This window comes from Salmo salar, chromosome 09 (genome assembly GCF_965601325.2).
Source record: "Salmo salar chromosome 09, fSalSal1, whole genome shotgun sequence".
NCBI lineage: Eukaryota > Metazoa > Chordata > Actinopteri > Salmoniformes > Salmonidae > Salmo > Salmo salar.
Genome location: NC_138299.1, coordinates 30,389,205 through 30,413,824, shown reverse-complemented (window position 1 = coordinate 30,413,824; position 24,620 = coordinate 30,389,205). Strand labels below are relative to the sequence as shown.

The 24,620-nt window shown below is 41.7% G+C and overlaps 1 protein-coding gene and 1 pseudogene across 1 annotated transcript in view; one reads left to right on the top strand and one right to left on the bottom strand.

Moving 5' to 3' along the window:
• The window catches only part of LOC106611167 (cysteine-rich motor neuron 1 protein), a 181,405-nt gene that overhangs the window by 109,942 nt on the left and 46,843 nt on the right, over positions 1–24,620 (top strand). Inside the window, exon 6 of the mRNA XM_014211086.3 lies at positions 13,149–13,331. Coding sequence (XP_014066561.1) covers positions 13,149–13,331 — 183 coding nt within the window. The remainder of the gene's footprint in view (positions 1–13,148; positions 13,332–24,620) is intronic.
• LOC145857971 (uncharacterized) lies at positions 17,422–18,338 on the bottom strand (annotated as a pseudogene).

The following is a 24,620-nucleotide window of genomic DNA, read 5'->3' as shown; positions in this document are numbered from 1 at the left end:
GCATTCAAACACATGAAAAACATATTTTAACCAGGCAGGTGCGACACGAAAGTCAGAAATAGCGATATAAAAAATGCCTTAGCACTCCAAAAGGTCCCAGTTACATCACAAATGGTCATTTTTTTCAATAATGTCCTTCTTTATATCCATAAAAACTCAGTTTAGCTGGCATGCTTCAGTCAATATTCCACCCAGTTTCCCTCCATCAAAATGCATACAAAATGAATCCCAAACATTACTAATAAGCTTTTCCAAACAAGTCAAACAACGTTTATAATCAAACATTAGGTACCCTAATACGTAAATAAACAATACAATTTAAGACGGAGAATTGTTATTGTCTTTACCGGAGAAAAATACCAATGAACGCGCTCTCTTCCACGCGCTTGGAAACACTAAAGCCAAAATGGGAGCCACCTAGAAAAACGACAATTTCTGGCTCATTTTTCCAAAAACCAGCCTGAAACTCTTTCTAAAGACTGTTGACATCTAGTGGAAGCCCTAGGAACTGCAATCTGGGAGGACTTGGCCTTATAATAAAAATGATAGCCATTCAAAATAGGGGTAGACTGATTTTTTTGGGGGGGGGGGGGGTGGTTTGTCCTCGGGGTTTCGGCTGCCATATAAGTTCTGTTATACTCACAGACATAATGTTAACAGTTTCAGAAACTTATATATGCATATCCTAGCTTCTGGGCCTGAGTAACAGGCAGTTTACTTTGGGCACGCTTTTCATCCGGACGTCAAATTACTGCCCCCTACCCAAGAGAGGTTAACTAGGCAAGTCAAATTCTTATTTTCAATGACAGCCTAGGAACAGTGGGTTAAGTGCCTTGTTCAGGGGAAGAACGATAGATTTTTACCTTGTCAGCTCAGGGATTTGATCTTGCAACCTATCGGTTACTAGTCCAACGATCTAACCATTAGGCTACCTGCCACCTGTATTGGGCATGCATTCTACGTGTTATGCTAATATAGACATTGGAACACAGTGACTGACAAGGCGCAACAACTTAATATGTAAAGTATGTGGAAGAGATTAGAATAACATTTGAGCGGGCCTGGGAGCCATTGTGGTATCAGATATTTTTTATGTTTCATTCCATTGCTGTAAGCAGTAAGGACTAGCTATCTCACTCAATAAGTTCACATTACTCTAAACTCTGAGGCTGTATGTGTGATGCAGCCTTGATTTGCACGTGCTGTTGCCTGCCAGGCTGGTGTGTTATTCTGTTCATCCACAGAGCTGAGGCTTGTCTGCCTGTCTGCTGAGGGAGAGAGGGAGGCACACCTGTCGAGTGCTGCATGTTATGACATTATTTAGTCTCTGTCTCAGCAACACAGACAAAACATGAGGGTGCGGTGGCATGAAGAGATCTGGCTAGCTGGCTGGGAGAGAGGGAGGAAGGGAGGTGGTTGGTCTGGTCCAGACATAGGGGAGAGAGAGGGAGTAGGGGTTGTGGCAGGGGTGGGGAAAGCCGAAGAGAATTAGACAAGAACAGATAATGGCAGGCAGGCAGGCAGGCAGGCAGGCATTGAGATAGATATACAGGTAGACAGATTGGTAGGAGAGGAGTGCACCAGGAGTGCATGGTTCTCACAGGTTCCTGATAACTAAGAGATAGCCATTACATGGCAGGTTTTCTATAAACATGATGGTGATAATAATCCTGTAGAACATTGTCTGCTGCAAACAAACTACAGGACCCACTGTGTGTTTATCAAACCTCAATGTAACTGACTGTTGTTTTCTACCATGGGAAAGTACACACATACTGTCGAAGGGGTATATTATTATATATCTATTATACTGTACATATACTTCTATGACCACAGTTACCATAGGATTGGACTGCTATTAACCTGTTATGGCTATGGGCAGTATTTTCACGGCTGGATAAAAAACGTACCCGATTTAATCTGATTATTACTCCTGCCCAGAAACTAGAATATGCATATAATTATTAGCTTTGGATAGAAAACACTCCAAAGTTTCTAAAACTGTTTGAATGGTGTCTGTGAGTATAACAGAACTCATTTGGCAGGCCAAAACCTGAGAAGATTCTGTACAGGATGTACCCTGTCTGACCATTTCTTCCCCTTCTTGATTATCTCTATCCATTACAAAGGATCTCTGCTGTTACGTGACACTTCCTACGGCTTCCATGGGCGCTCAGAGCCCGGGAAAAAGCTGAATGGCGTAATTCAAAGCCCTGGCTGAAACACACGAGCGCTTTTGCTAAGTGGTCTATCAGAGGACAAAGGGCTTAGGCTCGTGCACTGGCCGCCCCTGTCTTTCTGTTTTTCCCTCTATTTACCGAAACGCAGATTCCCGGTCGGAATATTATCGCTTTTTTACGAGATAAATTGCATAAAAATTGATTTTAAACAGCGGTTGACATGCTTCGAAGTACGGTAATGGAATATTTAGAATTTTTTTGTCACGAAATGCGCCATGCGCACGACCCTGATTTACCATTTTGGATAGTGTCTAGAACGCACGAACAAAACGCCGCTGTTTGGATATAACGATGGATTATTTGGGACCAAACCAACATTTGTTATTGAAGTAGAAGTCCTGGGAGTGCATTCTGACGAAGAACAGGAAAGGTAATAACATTTTTCTTATAGTAAATCTGATTTTGGTGAAGGCTAAACTTGCCGGGTGTCTAAATAGCTAGCCCGTGATGGCTGGGCTATGTACTTAGAATATTGCAAAATGTGCTTTCACCAAAAAGCTATTTTAAAATCGGACATATCGAGTGCATAGAGGAGTTCTGTATCTCTAATTCTTAAAATAATTGTTATGCTTTTTGTGAACGTTTATCGTGAGTAATTTAGTAAATTGTTAGTAAATTCCCCGGAAGTTTGCGGGGGGTATGCTAGTTCTGAACGTCACATGCTAATGTAAAAAGCTGTTTTTTGATATAAATATGAACTTGATTGAACAAAACATGCATGTATTGTATAACATAATGTCGTAGGTGTGTCATCTGATGAAGATCATCAAAGGTTAGTGCTGCATTTAGCTGTCTTCTGGGTTTTTGTGAAATATATGCTAGCTTGAAAAATGGGTGTCTGATTATTTCTGGCTGGGTACTCTGCTGACATAATCTAATGTTTTGCTTTCGCTGTAAAGCCTTTTTGAAATCGGACAGTGTGGTTAGATTAACGAGAGTCTTGTCTTTAAAATGGTGTAAAATAGTCATATGTTTGAGAAATTGAAGTAATAGCATTTCTAAGGTATTTGAATAACGCGCCACGGGATTCAACTGGCTGTTGAGTAGGTGGGACGATTTCGTCCCGCCGACCCTAGAGAGGTTAAGAATTTATTTGGAAGATAACAGCTCTATAAACACTCTTTCGTAGTACCCCGACTTTCTAGTTAATTACATTTACATGATTAGCTTAATCAGGTAATAGGGGAACGGCACCTCCGTACCTTCAGGCTCTGATCAGGCCCTACACCCAAACAAGGGCACTGCGTTCATCCACCACTGGCCTGCTGGCCCCTCTACCTCTGCGGAAGCGTCCCACCTACTCAACAGCCAGTGTAATCCCGTGGCGCGTTATTCAAATACTTCAAAAATGCAAAACCTTCAATTTTTCAAACATATGACTATTTTACACCATTTTAAAGACAAGACTCTCGTTAATCTAACCACACTGTCCGATTTCAAAAAGGCTTTACAACGAAAGCAAAACATTAGATTATGTCAGCAGAGTACCCAGACAGAAATAATCAGACACCCATTTTTCAAGCTAGCATATAATGTCACATAAACCCAAACCACAGCTAAATGCAGCACTAACCTTTGATGATCTTCATCAGATGACAACCCTAGGACATTATGTTATACAATACATGCATGTTTTGTTCAATGAAGTTCATATTTATATCAAAAACCAGCTTTTTACATTAGCATGTGACTTTCAGAACTAGCATACCCCCCGCAAACTTCCGGTGAATTTACTAAATTACCCACGATAAACGTTCACAAAAAACATAACAATTATTTTAAGAATTATAGATACAGCACTCCTCTATGCACTCGCTATGTCCGATTTTAAAATAGCTTTTCGGTGAAAGCACATTTTGCAATATTCTCAGTAGATAGCCCGGCATCACAGGCTAGCTATTTAGACACCCACCAAGTTTAGCACTCACCAAAATCAGATTTACTATAAGAAAAATGTTATTACCTTTGCTGTCTTCGTCAGAATGCACTCCCAGGACTTCTACTTCAATAACAAATGTTGGTTTGGTTCAAAATAATCCATAGTTATATCCAAATATCCTCTGTTTTGTTCGTGCGTTCAAGACACTATCCGAATGGTAACGCGCACGACGCATTTCGTGACAAAATATTTCTAAATATTCCATTACCGTACTTCGAAGCATGTCAACTGCTGTTTAAAATCAATTTTTATGCCATTTTTCTCGTAAAAAAACGATAATATTCCGACCGGGAAAGCGTGTTTAGGTTCAAAGACGAAAGAAAATAAAACATGGGGTCGACTCGTGCTCGCGCCTCAGCCCATTGTCCTCTGATAGAGCACTTGCCAAAAGCGCTAATGTTTTTCAGCCAGTGGCTGGAATTACATCATTTAGCTTTTTCCCGCCTTCTGAGAGCCTATGGGAGCCGTAGGAAGTGTCACGTTACAGCAAAAATCCTCAGTCTTCAATAAACAGAGTCAAGAAGCTCAAGGAATGGTCAGAGAGGCCACTTCCTGTACAGAATCTTCTCAGGTTTTTGCCTGCCATATGAGTTCTGTTATACTCACAGACACCATTCAAACAGTTTTAGAAACTTTAGGGTGTTTTCTATCCAAAGCCAATAATTATATGCATATTCTAGTTTCTGGGCAGTAGTAATAACCAGATTAAATCGGGTACGTTTTTTATCCGGCCGTGTAAATACTGCCCCCTAGCCCCAAGAGGTTAAAGACCTAGTAATATTTTACATCAATAGCAGTCAATATTAATTGTCACCTTATTTCAGTCTCATCTTAAAGTTGTAAATTCTTGGTTATCTTCACGAACCCTGGCTAACAAGTTGAATCAGTAATAGAAACTTTGGTTTAATTATTTATTTACTAAATACCTAAATAATCACACAGAATTTCATATACACAGAATGCAAATTATGTCATACAGAAAATGTCCCTGGTGGACGGAGCCGAAATGACGGCTGGTTACACAAAAGAAAGGGGGTTGTGTTTGAGTGAAAGAGCGGGAAGACTGAGGAACAAAGGGAGAAGCTAGGTCTCTATCGGGCCGAAGGCAGCTATGCTATCGTAAATACAGAATCTTATGCATTCTAAATAACCGCCCATTTTGGAAAAGGAAAATGCAATAAATATTTACTCTGAGCTGCGCTTCGGTAGGTTGGTCGTAGATGCTGGCCGTGTTGCCCAACAGAGATCTTCCTTGTCCCTTTAAGAGTGTCTCTGGTGGTAAACAGGTTACTTAGCAGTATCGTGTTGTTTGTTAGAAGAGATCCTTTGTCCGTCCTTTCCTAGCCCACGTTTACAGCGGCCGCTGCTAACTCAATGGCTAGGAGGTAGGTCACGAGAATTTTCAATCCCAATGATGATAACTAAACAATAATTTAAGCTTTGACCAATTCCCGAGGTTTGTAAGATCTTGGGTTTAATAATAATGAGGCAAAGACTCAAATTCTGCAAAAGGTTCGTTGTTCTTTATTCACGAGAGCTCTGAAGTAAAAAATGCATACACAGTCATTTTATAACTCCCACCCCCACCTACATACACCCACACACACACAAACACGCGCACACACGCACACACGCGCACACACACACACACACAGTTTATCACTTTTCTACCAGCTTGGCAGTTTCTAACTGTTTCTCTCCTCCCTAGATTAGAGGGACCTTGGAAAGGCCCTCTTTCCTGTTGTCAGTTTTCAGAGTTACAACCAGGTCATGTGTAGTTCAATTGTCCTTTGTTTTCTCAACCATACATTTCTCACCCTTAACTTGTCTCCCACACACATGATTGGATTATAGTCTTATAATTCTAATACATTTCACACCGTTAAATACGTTCCAGGGAGGAATTCTTTAGTCATTACTTGAAACATATAAACTCCTTTATCAAGGTATCACTTCTGTAGTGAATAAGAGTTCAAAGTTCATACCATTCGCAACCAAAGCTCACTCTGAGGTTGGCTTAGTTCTGAAGTTGACATGTTAGTCCTTTTAACGTGGAACCGTTGTCCTCACGGCCTCGGAACAGCTTATTATCTGAATCCTTCTGACATCGGACCGTCGCCCTAACGTACCCGGAACAGCTTATTATCTGAATCCTTCTGACATCGGACTGTCGCCCTAATGTACCCAGGACAGCAAGTTATTCGCCCTTTTAACACAGAGGCTGCAGGCCTTGCGTACTCGGAACTGCTTATTATCTGAATCCTTCTGACATCGGACCGTCGCCCTAATGTACCTGTAACAGGAAGTTACATTTTCGTAAAAGGCTTTATATAGTGGTAGGAGAGAGGGTAGGTTTCATAGTTTATAACCAATGTATCTTCACATGGGCGGGGCCACTGAGTTGGGCATAGTTCACTCATGAAAACCCAATTCTCTAATTTGGAAGCTAAAATTACATTTAATCTTTTCACAAATAGTTTCATATTTAAACATTTAAATTGCACAACAATTCCATGTGAATCTGATAACTATAATGTGTAGACTTTCCAGGATACCATTTATGTCATCCTATCATTAATAAGAATGTCTCAGATGACTGACATCATATTCATTAAGTACCAACACATATTCTCAACTGGTTGGATTACCGAAATATGGTTCCTTTCCCCCCACCTTTTGATGTTCCCAGACTCTATATGTTTAACAAAGACTTCAAGAGTCCTTCAGTAGAGTCAAGAGAGGAAAGGGAAGGGAGAAAGGTATTTATGGGTGGGTCATAAACCTACCCACAGGCCAACGTCATGATAGGTGCATGTTCATTAATTGTTTATGGTTCATTGAACAAGCATGGTCAACGGTGTTTAAACCCTTTACAATGAAGATCTGGGAAGTTATTTGGATTTTTATGAATTATCTTTGAAAGACAGGGTCTTGAAAAAGGGACATTTGATTTTTTGCTGAGTTTGTGTGTGTTAGGACTAGTAGATCCCTCCTTATTTTCTCTCCTCACACACTCTCATGCTGTCCTTCACACCTATATAATTTAACTCCAAACTCATAGCATACAGAAAGCCTTTATTCAATGAGCCAATTTTGTTTCGACTGCAGTTGAATCAAAATTGTTTCACTGAATACAGGTTATCTGTATGCTATGAGAAAAGAACTGCAGTTGAAACAAAATTGGTTCACTGAATACAGGCTTTCTGTATGCTATGAATTTGGAGTTAAATTATATAGGTGTGAAGTTTGTAGTTGTTCATGCATGCATGCTTGCTGTGGCACAGCACTGTAGGCCTTATCCTTAGCCTTAGCTTGTGAGTTAGCAGTCAAAGACGCTCTCACGGTGTACGAGTAAGAGTTGGTTTACTAAGTGGTTCGAACGATGCTCTTTTCTTAACAGCATGAGGAAATGTGTAGCCTAAGTATTTCTTTGAACTCTGACTGACTTTATCGCCTATTAGACTGAGTGACTGATGGATATGAAGATATAGAACAGTAATCCAGATGACAAAGCATAGCGAAGCGCTGCATGTGTGTGTGTGTGTGTGTGTGTGTGTGTGTGTGTGTGTGTGTGTGTGTGTGTGTGTGTGTGTGTGTGTGTGTGTGTGTGTGTGTGTGTGTGTGTGTGTGTTGTGTGTGTTGGATTACTCTTCATTGTCCTGAGGGCATGCGGAGGTGAAAGTGAGGCTGTGGAACGGAGCGGCGTGTTGTTTGATTATTGTCGCCATGGCAACGCGTGCCTGTCAATATTTTGATTGACAGCCAGGTGTTGCTTTTGGAAGTGTGATTTGTAGACATAATGGGAATGCTAAGTGAGACAATGTCTGCAGCACACACCACTACAAGAGGAAACAGAGTTCAGGGTAAAGAAAGTGAATGAAGGCGTAAATGTGTACTATGTGACATGGAACATGGACATGGACATGGAACACTGAGTGTAGAAAACATTAGGAACACCTTCCTAATAATAATTTGCACCCACCTTTGCCCTCAGAACAGCCTCAATTTGTCGGGGCATGGACTCTACAAGGTGTCGAAAGCGTTCCACAGGGATCTTGGCCCATATTGAGTCCAATGCTTCCTGCAGCCCTTTGGGTAGTGGACCATTGTTGATACACACAGAAAACTGTGGAGCGTGAAAAATCCAACAGCGTTGCAGTTTTTGACACCGGTGGGCTTTGCACCAAATACCATACCCCGTTCAAAAGCACTTAAGTATTTTGTCTTGCCCATTCACCCTCTAAATGGCACACATACACAATCCATGTCTCAATTGTTCAAGGCTTAAAAATCCTTCTTTAACCCCGTCTCCTCCTCTTCATCTACACTGATTGAAGTTGATTTAACAATTGACATCAATAAGGGATCATAGCTTTCACCTGGATCCACCTAGTCAGTTTATGTCATGGAAAGAGCAGGTATTCAAAATGTGTTGTACACTCAGTGCACATTCAATTGTGTCCTTGATACACAGTTCAGATATTTCACAATCTGAAGAGTTTGCTTATTTCTTTGCATGAAAGGCATAACATCATAATAAGTTCTGATTTGTTTTGGCAATACCTTTACAACTATATTCACAGAATGCAAATCACAACAGGTACAGTAGCTATTACAATTTATTTTTTTAAATGTTGTTCCCTCCAAAGCGTTTCACAGCCAATGGTGAATCTGTATCCAGGTTGTTGGTGAGTTATCAAATATTTACAGGATTCCTCTATCACGCAGTGCCACAACATGCACATCTGTTGTTTTTGATTAATTGATGTCCTTATGCTCTTTGGCTTTCTGGCTTGGCAGGCACAACATTCTTTATCTACTGCCAAAAGCTGGAACTCTACTACTGCTCTATCAGAAGTAGATTATGGAGGTGCTTAGAAAGGTGTTTTTCTCTATTGAATCAAGACACACAGATACATCCATTGAAAAACACATGTGCACACATGCACGCACGCACACACACACACACACACATCAAAACACACACACATATTGAAACACACATGTTGCCAAGCCATGTTGGATCCCTGCCTTTGCTTTATAGGCTTCTTTATAGGATTATATCTGAGACAGTGGTCTCATCCATCACCATGGTGAAACTAAATAGTCCTCCAGGTAATGAGATCTAAAGCCTTCTTAAAAGTTACCAATAAGAGTGTCTTTCTCTCTACATGAGAGCAGGACTTTCATTGAGCATGCCCAAGGGGAACACATTGGCAATAAGAGTGTTTTTAAGCATGAGAAACACTTTAGCCATTGACGAAAGCATCGATGTTTCATAGCCCTGGCTGTCTGTAATATGCTGCCTGCCAAACTGTAATATCATAAGTTGTTTTCTGGGTGAGTTTTGAATGATCCAAGCTTCAAAGGTCTGATCCCGATCCTGCATTAGTGTTTACTATTTGAAAGGTTGGTTAAGGCTTGGTTATATGGAGGTGTATTGTGGACCAACAGAACTATAGCAGCAATACTATTAACGAGGTGAAGTTATCTGGAATGGATAATGTAGTTGTACTGTACATAGCATATTTTTATGGCTGTAGCTTGCTGGATCTAGATATATGCTTAAGATATTCAACCATGTCTTTCTGATTAAAAACCAACAAATCTCTGTCAAGTGTTCCCTGTCAGGGCTCTGTACCCTTCCAGCATGAGACAAAAACACGCATGCACACACACTAGAGCCACTAGAAGCGATGACATCGATTTCCATCAGGCCAGGTGGGCGACGTGTGTAATGAAATATGAAAATGCTTTTGGATGCAGTCATCCCCTTAAGAATTATTTTCTGTGAAGGCTCATAAAAAGGAAATCACCTGGAGACAGACACCTTGAATGGCATTTTAGGATTGATATTGCCAAATGGTGGTTCAGTTCAACCACAAATCTAAAAGCCCAAATGGCTACAAAATCTGGTAACCCATTCCATGTCGGAAGACTTTTCTCACCAAACAATGAAGAAACATACTGGTATTATGACTATCCTAGTCATAGATTGCAGTACAAATGCCAGATGATATGTCTATTGAGAGAGGAAGGTCACAAAACAATCAGCAACAATCAAAATTCACATTTTGCTAAATTATTGTCTGCAATTCTCATCCTGCTTATCTGTGGAGAGAAAGGGATAAGATCTACAGAGATTGAGAGTATGACTTCAGCTTGGTTTCTGCCCAAGCAAACTGCTTACACAATCAGTCAGTCTCCAAGACTCATTCATTGTCATGGAATGTGGAATGTGGAGAAAATCCAGGTGGATAATAACCATGTGGAGAATATCCAGGTGGAGAATAACCATGTGCTTCAAATGCATCATGATGTACAGGTAACAGCCAAAATAATGGAAACACCAACATAGTGTCTTATAGGGCATTGGGCCACCACGAACCGCCAGAACAGCTTTAATGCACCTTGGCATAGGTTCTACAAGTGTCTGGAACTCTATTGGAGGGATGCGACACCATTCCTCCATAGGAAATTCCATAATTTGGTGTTTTGTTGATGGTGGTGGAAAACGCTGTCTCAGGCGCCACTCCAGAATCTCCCATAAGGGTTCAATTGGGTTGAGACTGGTGATTGAGACGTACTGAAGTAGCCAAAGTAATGGGCAACTGGGCCTGCTCAGCATTTTTATACATGACCCCTAAGCATTATGGGATGTTAATTCCACAACTGTGTGGAAGCACCTGCTTTCTACAGTATATACTGTGTATCCTTAATTTACTCAAGTTTTTCCTTTATTTTGGCAGTTACCCGTATACTGAGAAGCAATAGTCCCAGAGGACCCCCTATGGCCCTGTCCAATCACAAGCCTATAGTATGGATGTGTTGTTTCCCATGCGTCAGAACCCCCCCCCCCCAAAAAAAAAAACATATACAACATCAGTCTGTCCTGCATCATTGGTACCCCCTAACCACAGTACAGTGTTTTGCTGTAGTAGCCATTAGTGTTGCTGGCCTGTGGTTTTCATGTGCCAGTGGGTAACTGTTTCATTTATAAAGGCAATAATACCCAAGACGGAGGCACTCAGTGAACATCTGGGAAGGAAGTGTGCGATGCCAGAATTACCATCTGCCATGTTCCTCCTAATTAAGTAGGACTGCCCCACAACTCTCTTACCACTCTCCCAGGCAGCTCTGATCCACTGCAGCCTGCAGCTCTGGAGACCCCAGCTTTGGAGACCCCAGCTTTTCTTCCAAGTACTTGGACCAGTTCTTGATTGAGTTTCTGACTCAATGGAACCAATGGTATTGTTCCCAAAAGTGCAAACTCCACCCATCTCCATTATCTGCACTCCAGGCAGGCCCAATCACATGCTCAATGTATTTGAAAGAAAACACAAATAGTATTTGTGTTTGTATGAATCACAAAGAGGACCTTGAAACACTGCTCCCGAAACATATGCATTGTATAGTCATGTCCTTGTATGACACCTACACACTGATGCCATCATAATAGACAGTAAATAGGGCCGGGACGATACCAGTATCGTAATACTTGTTAGTATCATGGCAAGCAAACAAAACACAAAGTGGATTTAAATTCTTTAGGAAAACAGCCCTAATGTTGGAAGCAAATCATTATGTTGTCATCCAGAGACACATGTATTTGTTTTCCAAGCTATAGCACACAATATTTTACATACTGCAGGTTTTTAAAGGACCAAAGATTTCGGACTGCTTTGTGTTTCCATTTTTGCCGTGAAACAAATATTGATACCCCCTCCCACGCACACACACCTTCTAATGCTTTACACACACCATAGCAGTCTATACGAAGAGGGAGGCACGCACACATACACAGAACAGCATTTAAGAACATATGAACAGAAGTGGGCCTGATTAGAAAATTGTTAAGTGAATTCACAGCCCTCACTGGTGTGACAACCATGCGTGCAGTATCGCCCCATCACGTTGTTATTCATTGAACCAATTGACAAAACGATTAGCAGAAAATGAAAGACCCCACATTCCATATTGGCAGGCCCTGTAATTGTAAACATGTAGAAACCAATTTTCCTGTGCCATTGATTCCTGGGAATGAACTGTTCTCTGATACAGCTGCACTAGATTAAATGCTTGTGCGTTTTTAAATCTTTTTTTGAACCAGACATTTTTTTAATGGTTTTTAATAGCTGAAGAGGACAGACAGATTACCAGTTGCTCTTGGAGTGAACAGACTCCTCAAGAGAAGGATAAGAGTTAAGACCCCACTAGGCACAGATGTCAATTCAACGTCTATTCCACGTTGGTTCAAGGTAATTGAAATGACTTGGAAACAACCTTGATTCAACCAGTTTGTGCCAGTGTGTGCCCAGTGGGACAGTTGTGTTGTGTTGGAGATCAAATGGGTTGAACGTTATTAATTGTTAATAACTATTTGTGTGTGTGTGAATGTGTGTCTTGCATCAAATGTCTTCCTATAGTGGTGCAGTGTTTCCATCCATCTGTAGGTACTATAGTTTACAGTCTGTCTCTCTCATACGTTGATTTCTGTGAGTTGTACTCACTGACGCACACTCACCACTGTAGGCCTTATATCAAGAAAGGTGAATTTTTTCACCTTGTGTTGCCATGGAGACCAGGAGAGACCAATTTCATAGCCTTCTGAAACTCTGCTGTGTCTTTACAACAAACACCGCGCTAGCTGTCTGATGGGAATTTTGGACCACTTTTGTCATCGTTATAATCTGTTTTTCTCTTTTGTTCCTACTTAAAAAAATGTTGTTATTTGCTGTTGCTTGGTCGGTGGGCGTAATAAATAACCCTGAAAGAAAGGGAGTTTTTCCCAGACAATGGGCCTCTGCTTGCTCTTTGGGATCAGGGCAGGTTATTGTAAAAGCACTTAGTGACAACTGTAGATGTAAAATAGGGGCATTATTATTACATTGATTGATTGATTGATTGATTGATTGATTGATTGATTGATTGATGAATTTCTCTCATCATAAATCCTTTCACCTCTCTAGAGACGAAGCCAGCTTGCAGCTTCAACGGGTCAGAGTACCATGACGGAGACATGTTCCGAATGGACGCCTGCCGCTTCTGCCGCTGTCAGGGAGGGGTGTCGGTGTGCTTCACCGCCCAGTGTGGCATCCTGTACTGTGAACGCTACTACATCCCTGAAGGAGAGTGCTGTCCTGTCTGTGAAGGTATGACATCATCACCAAATGACATCGCCACTGACTCCTCCCTCCCTGTATGACATGACACAGACTCTGTATTCACAAAGAGTCGTCTCAGAGTTGGAGTGCTGATAAAGGATCGGATTTGCCTTTCAGATCATAATGAATACGATTATATGGACATGTGGTACCTGATCCTAGATCAGCACTTTTACACTGAGACGATTTTTTAATACAGGCCCATATCACCATAAATGAGAAATCCCATAATAGTCACTGTTTAGGAACAGAATCAAATGAACCATGTTCCTTTAAGGGGAATCACCAAACCAAACCTCGTCCTTACACGACTCACTATTGTATGTATTCAGATCATGATCAAGCCTATGAGCAATGTTACATCGGTGTCTAAAGTTCCCTCAAGGTCAGAGATGTGGCAACAGAAATGACAGTCTGCTGAGACCAATGCATTTCATACCATTTCATTCAAATGAGTGCCTGTGGTAAGGAGCAGATTTGCTCTGCCTGAGTGCAAAGCATTAATAAACATCAGGAGAGAGATGAGCTGAGGCAAATGCCTAACGCCTACACCACCGTGACAATACCCAGCTATAGGCAATTAAAGCCTGAATGGTAAGATTACTTAAACAGTCACTGAGTCAGTCGTTCTCCTTTCTGTTTCTCACTCAACCTATCTTTGACTGACTGTCTTTGGCTCAGACACACACACACACACACACACACACACACACACACACACACACACACACACACACACACACACACACACACACACACACACACACACACACACACACACACATACACACACAGAGGGCTTTATTTTATCAGACCTAACGCAATGGTAAATCTAAGCCCTGCCGGTAGAGCTATAGGTCCAGGGTGTGTCCGAAATATTTTTGCTATTTTCACAGCTGTTATTATGAGCGCAATAGCTGGCAGTCGTGTGAAAGGCCTGGATCTTGATGAATAAACAAGTTGTAGGTGTGACGAGGGCGTACACACACTGGCCATTCCAGTCTTTCCATGGCTTAATACTGCATGCATTTGTCTCATATTCTCTAGGTTATTGACGGTCTTTGCGTTGTCATCAGCTCCAATTCGGCTGGGGGGCATGGAATATTCTCGTCCAAGTCCATTGTGGATTGATACTGTAGCCTATGCTATTTAATAAACTGTAGTAACAGTAAAAAAACATGCAGTGTTTGTTCAATGTTTGGAGTGTTGACAGTCAACATTATTGTACTTGGCTTCAATGAGTATAGGCCTTTACGCATCACACTTCTCCTCAAATAAAAAATACTAGGCTCCCGTAAATTGTATTGTATGTTTGAGGCATATTTTCAACAAGAAGAATATAGCCTAGGCCTACCGTTGATATGATGTTATAGGACTGAACATTTTGAATGGAGGAGCGCGTCTTTGGTAACCGGACATGAGGCGCTCTTTGGAAATGGGGATGAATACAAGCCGAATGGAGTATGCACTGCAGGTAGGCCTATGTGAATAGTGAATAATGCAAAAGCATGTCGGCAAAACCCTCATGAGTAGACCATTTAGAAACCTTTTATGGATAGGTTCCTTGGCTAATGCATGGACAAGATCAGAAAGACACCAGATGCATTGCCGTTGAACCAGCTTTTGTTATAGTAGGGTAAGGCCTCACCAGCCAAACCCTTTATCGATAGTCTTGATAACTTGGAAAATGTATTGGACATGAAAAAAAACCCGCCTTAATTGCTTAATTGGTTTTTAATCATTTGTTTTTTTATGTTTCTAAATACGAGGTTTACGGGCACAAAAATAACATCTCTCTTGTTCCCTGTCCATATGGTCCCTGTGCTTCAAGGCTGGATAGGCTGTGCTTCCGCTGTCAAAATCCATGTCATAACCAAACGCATTACTGCTAAGACCAGCTTTCGGTTGGACTTAAGTATCCCCAACTAGCGCATACTGAAATTGGTACTTTTTAAGGACACTCAGATATTGCCACCCCTCCCACTTCAGTGCAAGCGAGCTCATTTAACACAAGTAAATTACTAATCCTGGTGCTTTTAAGAGCACCACATACAGTGCATTCGGAAAGGATTCAGACCCTTTGACGTTTTCCAAATTTTATTACGTTACAACCTTATTCTAAAATAGATTATTTTCTCATCTACACACAGTACCCCATAATGACAAAGCAAAAACAGGTTTTTAGAAAATGTTGCTAATTTATATCACATTTACATTAGTATTCAGACCCTTTACTCTGTACTTTGTTGAAGCACCTTTGGCAGCGATTAGCAACTCAAGTCTTCTTGGGTATGATATGGGAGTTTCTCCCATTCTTCTCTGCAGATCCTCTCAAGCTCTGTCAGGTTGGATGGGGAGCATCGCTGCACAGCTATTTTCAGGTCTCTCCAGAAATGTTTGATCGGGTTCAAGTCCGGGCTCTGGCTGGGCCACTCAAAGACATTCAGAGACTTGTCCCGAAGCCATTCCTGCGTTGTCTTGATTGCTTAGGGTCGTTGTGCTGTTGGAAGACAAACCTTCACCATAGTCTGAGGTCCTGAGTGTTCTGGAGCAGGTTTTCATCATGGATCTCACTGTACTTTGCGCTGTTCATCTTTCCCTTGATCCTGACTAGTCTCCCAGTCCCTGCCACTGAAAAACATCCCCACAGCATGATGCTGCCACCACCATGCTTCACCATAGGGATGGTGCCAGGTATCCTCAAGACGTGACGCTTGGCATTCAGGCCAACGAGTTCAGTCTTGGTTTCATCAGACCAGAGAATCTTGTTTCTCATGGTCAGAGTCCTTTTAGGTGCCTTTTGGCAAACTCCAAGCGGGCTGTTAGGTTTCCTCCAGACGTGACGCTTGGAAGAGTTCAATCTTGGTTTCATCAGACTAGAGAATCTTGTTTCTCATTATCTTAGAGTCTTTAGGTGCCTTTTGGCAAACTCCAAGCGGGCTATCATGTGCCTTTTACTGAGGAGTGGCTTTCGTCTGGCCACTCTACCGAAAAGGCCTGATTGGTGGAGTGCTGTAGAGTTGGTTGTCCTTCTGTAAGATTCTTCCATCTCCATAGAACTCTGAAGCTCTGAGTAAGTAACTCTGAAGCTGTCAGAGTAACCATCGGGTTCTTGGTCACCTCCCTGACCAAGGCCCTTCTTCCCCGATTGCCCAGTTTGGCCAGGTGGCCAGCTCTAGGAAGAGTCTTCGTGGTTCCAAACTTCTTCCATTTAAGAATGATGGAGGTCACAGTATTCAATGATGTAGAAATGTTTTGGTACCCTTCCCCAGATCTGTGCATTGACACAATCCTGTCTCAGAGCTCTATGGACAATTCCATCGACATCATGGCTTGGTTTTTGCTCTGAGATGCACTGTCAACTGTGGGATCTTATATAGACAGGTGTGTGCCTTTCCAAATCATGTCCAATCAATTGGAGTTTCCACAGGTGGACTCCAATCAACTTGTAGAAACACCTCAAGGATGATCGATGTTAACAGGATGCAACTGAGCTCAATTTCGAGTCTCACAGCAAAGGATTTGAATACTTATTTAAATAAGGTATTTCAGTTTTTGATTTGTAATACATCTGCAAAAATGTCTAAAAACCCGTTTTCACTTTGTCATTATGAGGTACTGTGTGTAGATTGATGAGGATTTGTATTTATTTAATCAATATTTTATAACTTAGCTAGTCATAGAACAAGCTTTCAAATTACGCGCACCTGACCCAGATTACGATTTGAAATGGATCGTTTTTGGATTGCGTAAAGCAACAACAGTAATTATTTGATGGGATGCAAAAAACAACTGAACTCAGCCAAAAAATAAACGTCCTCTCACTGTCAACTGCGTTTATTTTCAGCAAACTTAACATGTGTAAATATTTGCATGAACATAACAATATTCAACAACTGAGACATAAACTGAACAAGTTCCACAGACATGTGACTAACAGAAATGGAATAATGTGTCCCTGAACAAAGGGGGGGGGGGGGGGGGGGTCAAATGAAAAGTAACAGTCAGTATCTGGTGCATCTCCTCCTCATGGACTGCACCAGATTTGCCACTTCTTTCTGTGAGATGTTACCCCACTCTTCCACCAAGGCACCTGCAAGTTCCCTGCCATTTCTGAGAGGAATGGCCCTAGCCCTCACCCTCCGATCCAACAGGTCCCAGACATGCTCAATGGGATTGAGATCCGGGCTCTTCGCTGGCCATGGCAGAACACTGACATTCCTGTCTTGCAGGAAATCATGCACAGAACGAGCATTATGGCTGGTGGCATTGTCATGCTGGAGGGTCATGTCAGGATGAGCCTGCAGGAAGGGTACCACATGAGGGAGGAGGATGTCTTCCCTGTAACGCACAGCGTTGAGATTGCCTGCAATGACAACAAGCTCAGTCCGATGAAGCTGTGACACACCGCCCCAGACCATGACGGACCCTCCACCTCCAAATCTTTCGCGCTCCAGAGTACAGGCCTCGGTGTAACGCTCATTCCTTTGACAATAAACGTGAATCCGACCATCACCCCTGGTGAGACAAAACCGCAACTCATCAGTGAAGAGCACTTTTTTGCCAGTCCTGTCTGGTCCAGCGGCGGTGGGTTTGTGCCCATAGGCGACGTTGTTGCCGGTGATGTCTGGTGAGGACCTGCCTTATAACAGGCCTACAAGCCCTCAGTCCAGCCTCTCTCATCCTATTGCGTACAGTCTGAGCACTGATGGAGGGATTGTACAATCCTGGTGTAACTCAGGCAGTTGTTGTTGCCATCCTGTACCTGTCTCGCAGGTGTGATGTTTGGATGTACCAATCCTGTGCAGGTGTTGTTACACGTGGTCTGCCACTGCGAGGATGATCAGCTGTCCATCCTGTCTCCCTGTAGTGCTGTCTTAGGCTTCTCACAGTACGGAGATTGCAATTTATTGCGCTGGCCAAATCTGCAGTTCTCATTCCTCCTTGCAGCATGCCTAAGGCACGTTCACACAGATGAGCAGGGACCCTGGGCATCATTCTTGTGGTGTTTTTCAGAGTCAGTAGAAAGGCCTCTTTAGTGTCCTAAGTTTCATAACTGTGACCTTAATTGCCTACCGTCTGTAAGCTGTTAGTGTCTTAACGACCGTTCCAGAGGTGCATGTTCATTAATTGTTTATGGATCATTGAACAAGCATGGGAAACAGTGTTTAAACCCTTTACAATGAAGATCTGTTAAGTTATTTGGATTTTTATGAATTATCTTTGAAAGAGAGGGTACTGAAAAAGGGACGTTTCTTTTTTTGCTGAGTTTACATGTGTGCTTGCTCTAGTTCCTCAACGGCACAGCCAGAAGAAAAAAACACCTTAGAGTTCAAGACTTTTCCTGTCATAAAAGTGAATTGAAATAACTTAGGAACTCTGCACACTTTGGAGAGGTGTATGGCCACTTGGAGACACAAGTTAGTCCTCTCACTCAAACCCTTTGTCTTATGTTGCATCTATCTCACATTTTCCAGTAATAGTCTTATGTTTCTGAATGTATACAGATTATTTTCAGATTTTGTTATCAACAAATGTGGTGAAGAGTACAGTAAATGTAAAATTCACATAAAATCAACAGTGTAATGTTTGGATTCAGTCTTGTGTCAGGTGAACTGTTGTGTCCTCAACTTTGGCCTAAAAATTTCCCCATGATCTCCAAACTGTTCCCTTTCAATTGCTACCATGCTTGTGCATAATGCTTTTCATATTTCTTCTGTAAGAAACATTTCAATTAGCCCCTATCCATTTAGGCCAAGTCCCAGGGGGTAAACTATAAAACTCTAACCTTTTGGGGACAAATGTAATTTATAACAGCAAACATTTTTATTAATGTAATATTGACCTCATGAACATTCAGTCCTTGCATCCATAGCTCTGCTCTCCCTTGACCGTGGTTACATTTCTTCAGCCCCATCCCTTAGCTTTATAGCAAACCTAATCTCTCGTGGACAGATACTTTTGGTCATGTAGTGTATGTGGACACCTGCTCGTGGAACATCTCATTCCAAAATCATGGGCATTAATATGGAGTTGGTCCCCCTTTTGCTGCTATATCAGCCTCCACTCTTATGGGAAGGCTTTCCAATAGATGTTGGAACATTGCTGCGGGAATTGCTTCCATTCAGAGAACAAGAGCATTAGTAAGGTCGGCACTGATGTTGGGCGAATAAGCCTGGCCCACAGTCAGCGTTCCAATTCATCCCAAAGGTGTTCAATGGAGTTGAGGTCAGGGCTCTGTGCAGGCCAGTAAAGTTCTTCCACACCAATCTTGACAAAACATTTCTGTATGGACCTCGCTTTGTGCATGGGGGCATTTCATGCTGAAACAGGAAAGGGCTTTCCCCAAACAGTTAAGATTTCCCTTAACTGGAACTAAGTGGCCTAGCCCAAACCATGAAAAACAGCCACAGACCATTATTCCTCCTCCACCAAACTTTACAGTTGTTGCTCCAAGACGTTCCCACGTCACCATAACAGCACTTTTGACAGGGGCAGCTCTAGCAGGGCAGAAATTTTACAAAATGACTTGTTGAAAAGCTGGCATCCTATGACAGTGTCACTTTGAAAGTCACTAAGCTCTTCAGTAAAGCCATTCTACTGTCAATGTTTGTCTGTGGAGATTTCATGGTTGTGTGCTCGATTTTATACACCTGTCCGCAACGGGTGTGGCTGAAATAGCCGAATCCGCTAATTTGAAGGGGTGTCCACATGCTTTGTATAGTGTATACGCTGAGTGTAAAAAACATTAGGAACACCTACTCTTTCCATGACATAGACTGACAAGGTAAATCCAGGTGAAAGCTATGATCCTTTAATGATGTCACTTGTTAAATTCACTTAAATCAGCGTAGATGAAGGGAAGGAGACAGGTTAACCTCTGGGGTATGTGGGATGCTAGCGCGGGACACACTATTCAACAGCCAGTGAAATAGCAGGGCGCCAAATTCAAAACAACAAAAATCTCATAATTCAAATTTCTCAAACATACAACTATTATATCCCATTTTAAAGATACACTTCTCGTTAATCCAACCACATTGTCCGATTTCAAAAAGGCTTTACGGCGAAAGCATAACATTGGATTATGTTAGGACAGCGCCAAGACAAGAAAAACCACACGGCCATTTTCCAAGCAAGGAGAGGCGTCACAAAAAACAGAAATACAGCTAAAATGAATCACTAACCTTTGATGATCTTCATCAGATGGCACTCATAGGACTTCATGTTACACAATACATGTATGTTTTGCTCGATAAAACCCCATTTTACATTGGCGTGTAATGTTCAGAAATGTTTTGCCTCCCAAAAACGTCCGGTGAATGAGCACATCAATTTACAGAAATAGTCATCATAAACGTTGATAAAATATTCAACTGTTATTCAAAGAATTATAGATACACTTCTCCTTAATGCAACCGCTGTGTCAGATTTCAAAAAAGCTTTACAGCGAAAGCACACTTTGCAATAATCTGAGTATGGCGTTCAGTCACAAAACCAAACCCGCCATTTTGTGGAGTCAACAAAACTCAGAAATAGCATTATAAATATTCACTTACCATTGATGATCTTCATCGGAATGCACTCCCAGGGATCCCAGTTCTACAATAAATGTTAATTTGTTTCGATAAAGTCCGTCCTTTATGTCCTTTATGTCCAAATACCTCCATTTTGTTCGCGCGTTCAGTCGAGTAATCCAAATCCACTGTGCTCGCGCAGTGAGTTCAGACGAAAAGTCAAAAAAGTTATATTACAGTTCGTAGAAACATGTCAAACGATGTATAGAATCAATCTTTAGGATGTTTTTATCATAAATGTTCCATAATATTCCAACCGGACGATTCCTTTGTCTTCAAAAAAGAAAAGGAACACAGCTAACTCTCACGTGAGCACGCGCCACTGAGCTCATGTCATTTTCTCAGTCATCTGACTCCATATGCTCTTATTCTCTCCCCATTCACAGTAGAAGCATGGAACAACGTTCTAAAGACTGTTGACATCTAGTGGAAGCCTTAGGAAGTGCAAAATTACCCCACAGACACTCTATATTGGATAGGGAATCACAAAGAAAAACTACAACCCTCAGATTTCCACACTTCCTGGTTGGATTTCTTCTCAGGTTTTTGCCTGCCATATGAGTTCTGTTATACTCACAGACATCATCAAAACAGTTTTAGAAACTTCAGAGTGTTTTCTATCCAAATCTACTAATGATATGCATATCTTAGCTTCTGGGACTGAGTAGCAGGCAGTTTACTCTGGGCACCTTCTTCATCAGGACGTCAAAATACTGCCCCCTACCCAAGAGAGGTTAAAGAAGGATTTTTAAGCCTTGAGACAATTGAGACATGGATTGTGTATGTGTGCAATTCAAATGGTGAATGGGCAAAACTAAATATTTACGTTCCTTTGAACGGGGTATGGCAGTAGGTGCCAGGCACACCGGTTTGAGTGAGTCAAGAACTGCAGCTCTACTGGGTTTTTCACACTCAACAGTTTCACGTCTGTATCAAGAATGGTCAACCACTCAAAGAACTGTTGGAAGGATGCATCGGCATCAGCATGGGCCAGCATCCCTGTGGAACGCTTTGGACACCTTGTAGAATCCATTCCCCGAATGAATTGAGGCTTTTCTGAGGGTGCAAGTCAATATCCTCTCTAGGCTAGGCGGGACGAATTCGTCCCACCTACGTAACAGCCACTGCTATCCTGTGGCGCGATTTTCAAAACCTTAAAAATCCTATTACTTCAATTTCTCAAACATATGACTATTTTACAGCCATTTAAAGACAAGACTCTCGTTAATCTAACCACACTGTCCGATTTCAAAAAGGCTTTACAACGAAAGCAAAACATTAGATTATGTCAGCAGAGTACCAAGCCAGAAATAATCAGACACCCATTTTTCAAGCCAGCATATAATGTCACCAAAACCCAGAAGACAGCTAAATGCAGCACTCACCTTTGATGATCTTCATCAGATGACAACCCTAGGACATTATGTTATACAATACATGCATGTTTTGTTCAATCAAGTTCATATTTATATCAAAAACCAGCTTTTTACATTAGCATGTGACGTTCAGAACTAGCATACCCCCCGCAAACTTCCGGGGAATTCGCTAACATTTTACTAAATTACTCACGATAAACGTTCACAGAAAGCATAACAATTATTTTAAGAATTATAGATACAGACCTCCTCTATGCACTCGATATGTCCGATTTTAAAATAGCTTTTTGGTGAAAGCACATTTTGCAATATTCTAAGTACATAGCCCAGGCATCACGGGCTCGCTATTTAGACACCCGGCAAGTTTAGCACTCACCATAATCATATTTACTATTATAAAAGTTTGATTACCTTTTGTTGTCTTCGTCAGAATACACACCCAGGACTGCTACTTCAATAACAAATGTTGGTTTGGTCCAAAATAATCCATCGTTATATCCGAATAGCGGCGTTTTGTTCGTGCGTTCCAGACACTATCCGAAATAGTAAAGAAGTGTCGCGCGCATGGCGCAATTCGTGACAAGAAAATTCTAAGTATTCCATTACCGTACTTCGAAGCATGTCAACCGCTGTTTAAAATCAATTTTTACGACATTTTTCTCGTAGAAAAGCGATAATATTCCGACAGGGAATCTCCTTTTTGGCAAACAGAGGAAAAAATCCCAAAGGCGGGGGCGGTCGGGGTCACGCGCATAAGCCAGTGTCCCTTGATCGGCCACTTGGGAAAGGCGATAATGTGTTTCAGTCTGGGGCTGGAATGACGACATTCTGTTTTTTCCCGGGCTCTGAGCGCCTATGGACGACGTGGGAAGTGTCACGTTAGAGCAGAGATCCTTAGTAAATGATAGAGATGGAAAACAAGTTCAAGAAATGGTCAGACAGGCCACTTCCTGTAAAGGAATCTCTCAGGTTTTGACGTGCCATTTGAGTTCTGTTATACTCACAGACACCATTCAAACAGTTTTAGAAAATTCTAGGGTGTTTTCTATCCATATGTAATAAGTATATGCATATTCTAGTTACTGGGTAGGAGTGGTAACCAGATTAAATCGGGTATGTTTTTTATCCATCCGTGTCAATACTGCCCCCTATCCTAAACAGGATATTAGGAAGGTGTTCCTAATGTTTGTACACTCAGTTTATCTAAACATAAGTGGTACCATAGAATCTGTCAGGAAGGAATGAGGTAATGAGCAGCAGTAGTTCCGGTGTTTAGGTTTTCGTCACTGGTTATTTGGACGTATCAAGGTTGGGTGAAGTGTCTTAAACTGGGGGCGCGGTCTTGGCTGAGAATTTTCCATTTGCGAGGGTGTAGACTTTGTGGACAATACATTTTTTTACACATATGCCCCCAGACCTTAATCGAGAATCTGACAAAATTTCGCAATATTTTACTTCTGGATTAACCAAGATTACAAAAAAACACGTTTTTTTATTACGTTTCCTTGCTTCACTTCTTCCTCAAACCGTTTGACAGAGGAAAATATCCGGTCAGAATCATGACATATATTACAGTATAATACAGTCTAGTGAGAGTCTGTGGAGTAAGTAGGGTGAGAGTTGACCTGGTATTATATGGGCACCAACCCGAGGAAGAGGGAACTCCAAATCTCTGCATAATGGACCTTTCAACTCTTTTATTTATTTATTTTAATTCACCTTTATTTAACCAGGTAGGCCAGTTGAGAACAAGTTCTCATTTACAACTGCGACCTGGCCAAGATAAAGCAAAGCAGTGCAACAAAAACAACAACACAGAGTTACACATGGGATAAACAAACGTACAGTCAATAACACAATAGAACAATCTATGTACAGTGTGTGAAAACGTAGAAGAGTAGGGGGTAAGGCAATAAATAGGCCATAGAGGCAAAATAATTACAATTTCGCATTAACACTGGAGTGATAGATGTGTAGATGATGATGTGCAAGTAGAGATACTGGGGTGCAAAAGAGCAAGAGGATAAATAAAAATACGGGGATGAGGTAGATGGGTGTGCTATTTATAGATTAACTGTGTACAGGTACAGTAATCGGTAAGCTGCTCTGACAGCTGATGCTTAAAGTTAGAGAGGGAGATATAAGACTCCAGCTTCAGTGATTTTTGCAATTCGTTCCAGTCATTGGCAGCAGAGAACTGGAAGGAAAGGTGAAGAAAGGAGGTGTTGGCTTTGGGGATGACCAGTGAAATATACCTGCTGGAGCGTGTGCTACGGGTGGGTGCTGCTATGGTGACCAGTGAGCTGAGATAAGGCGGGGTTTTA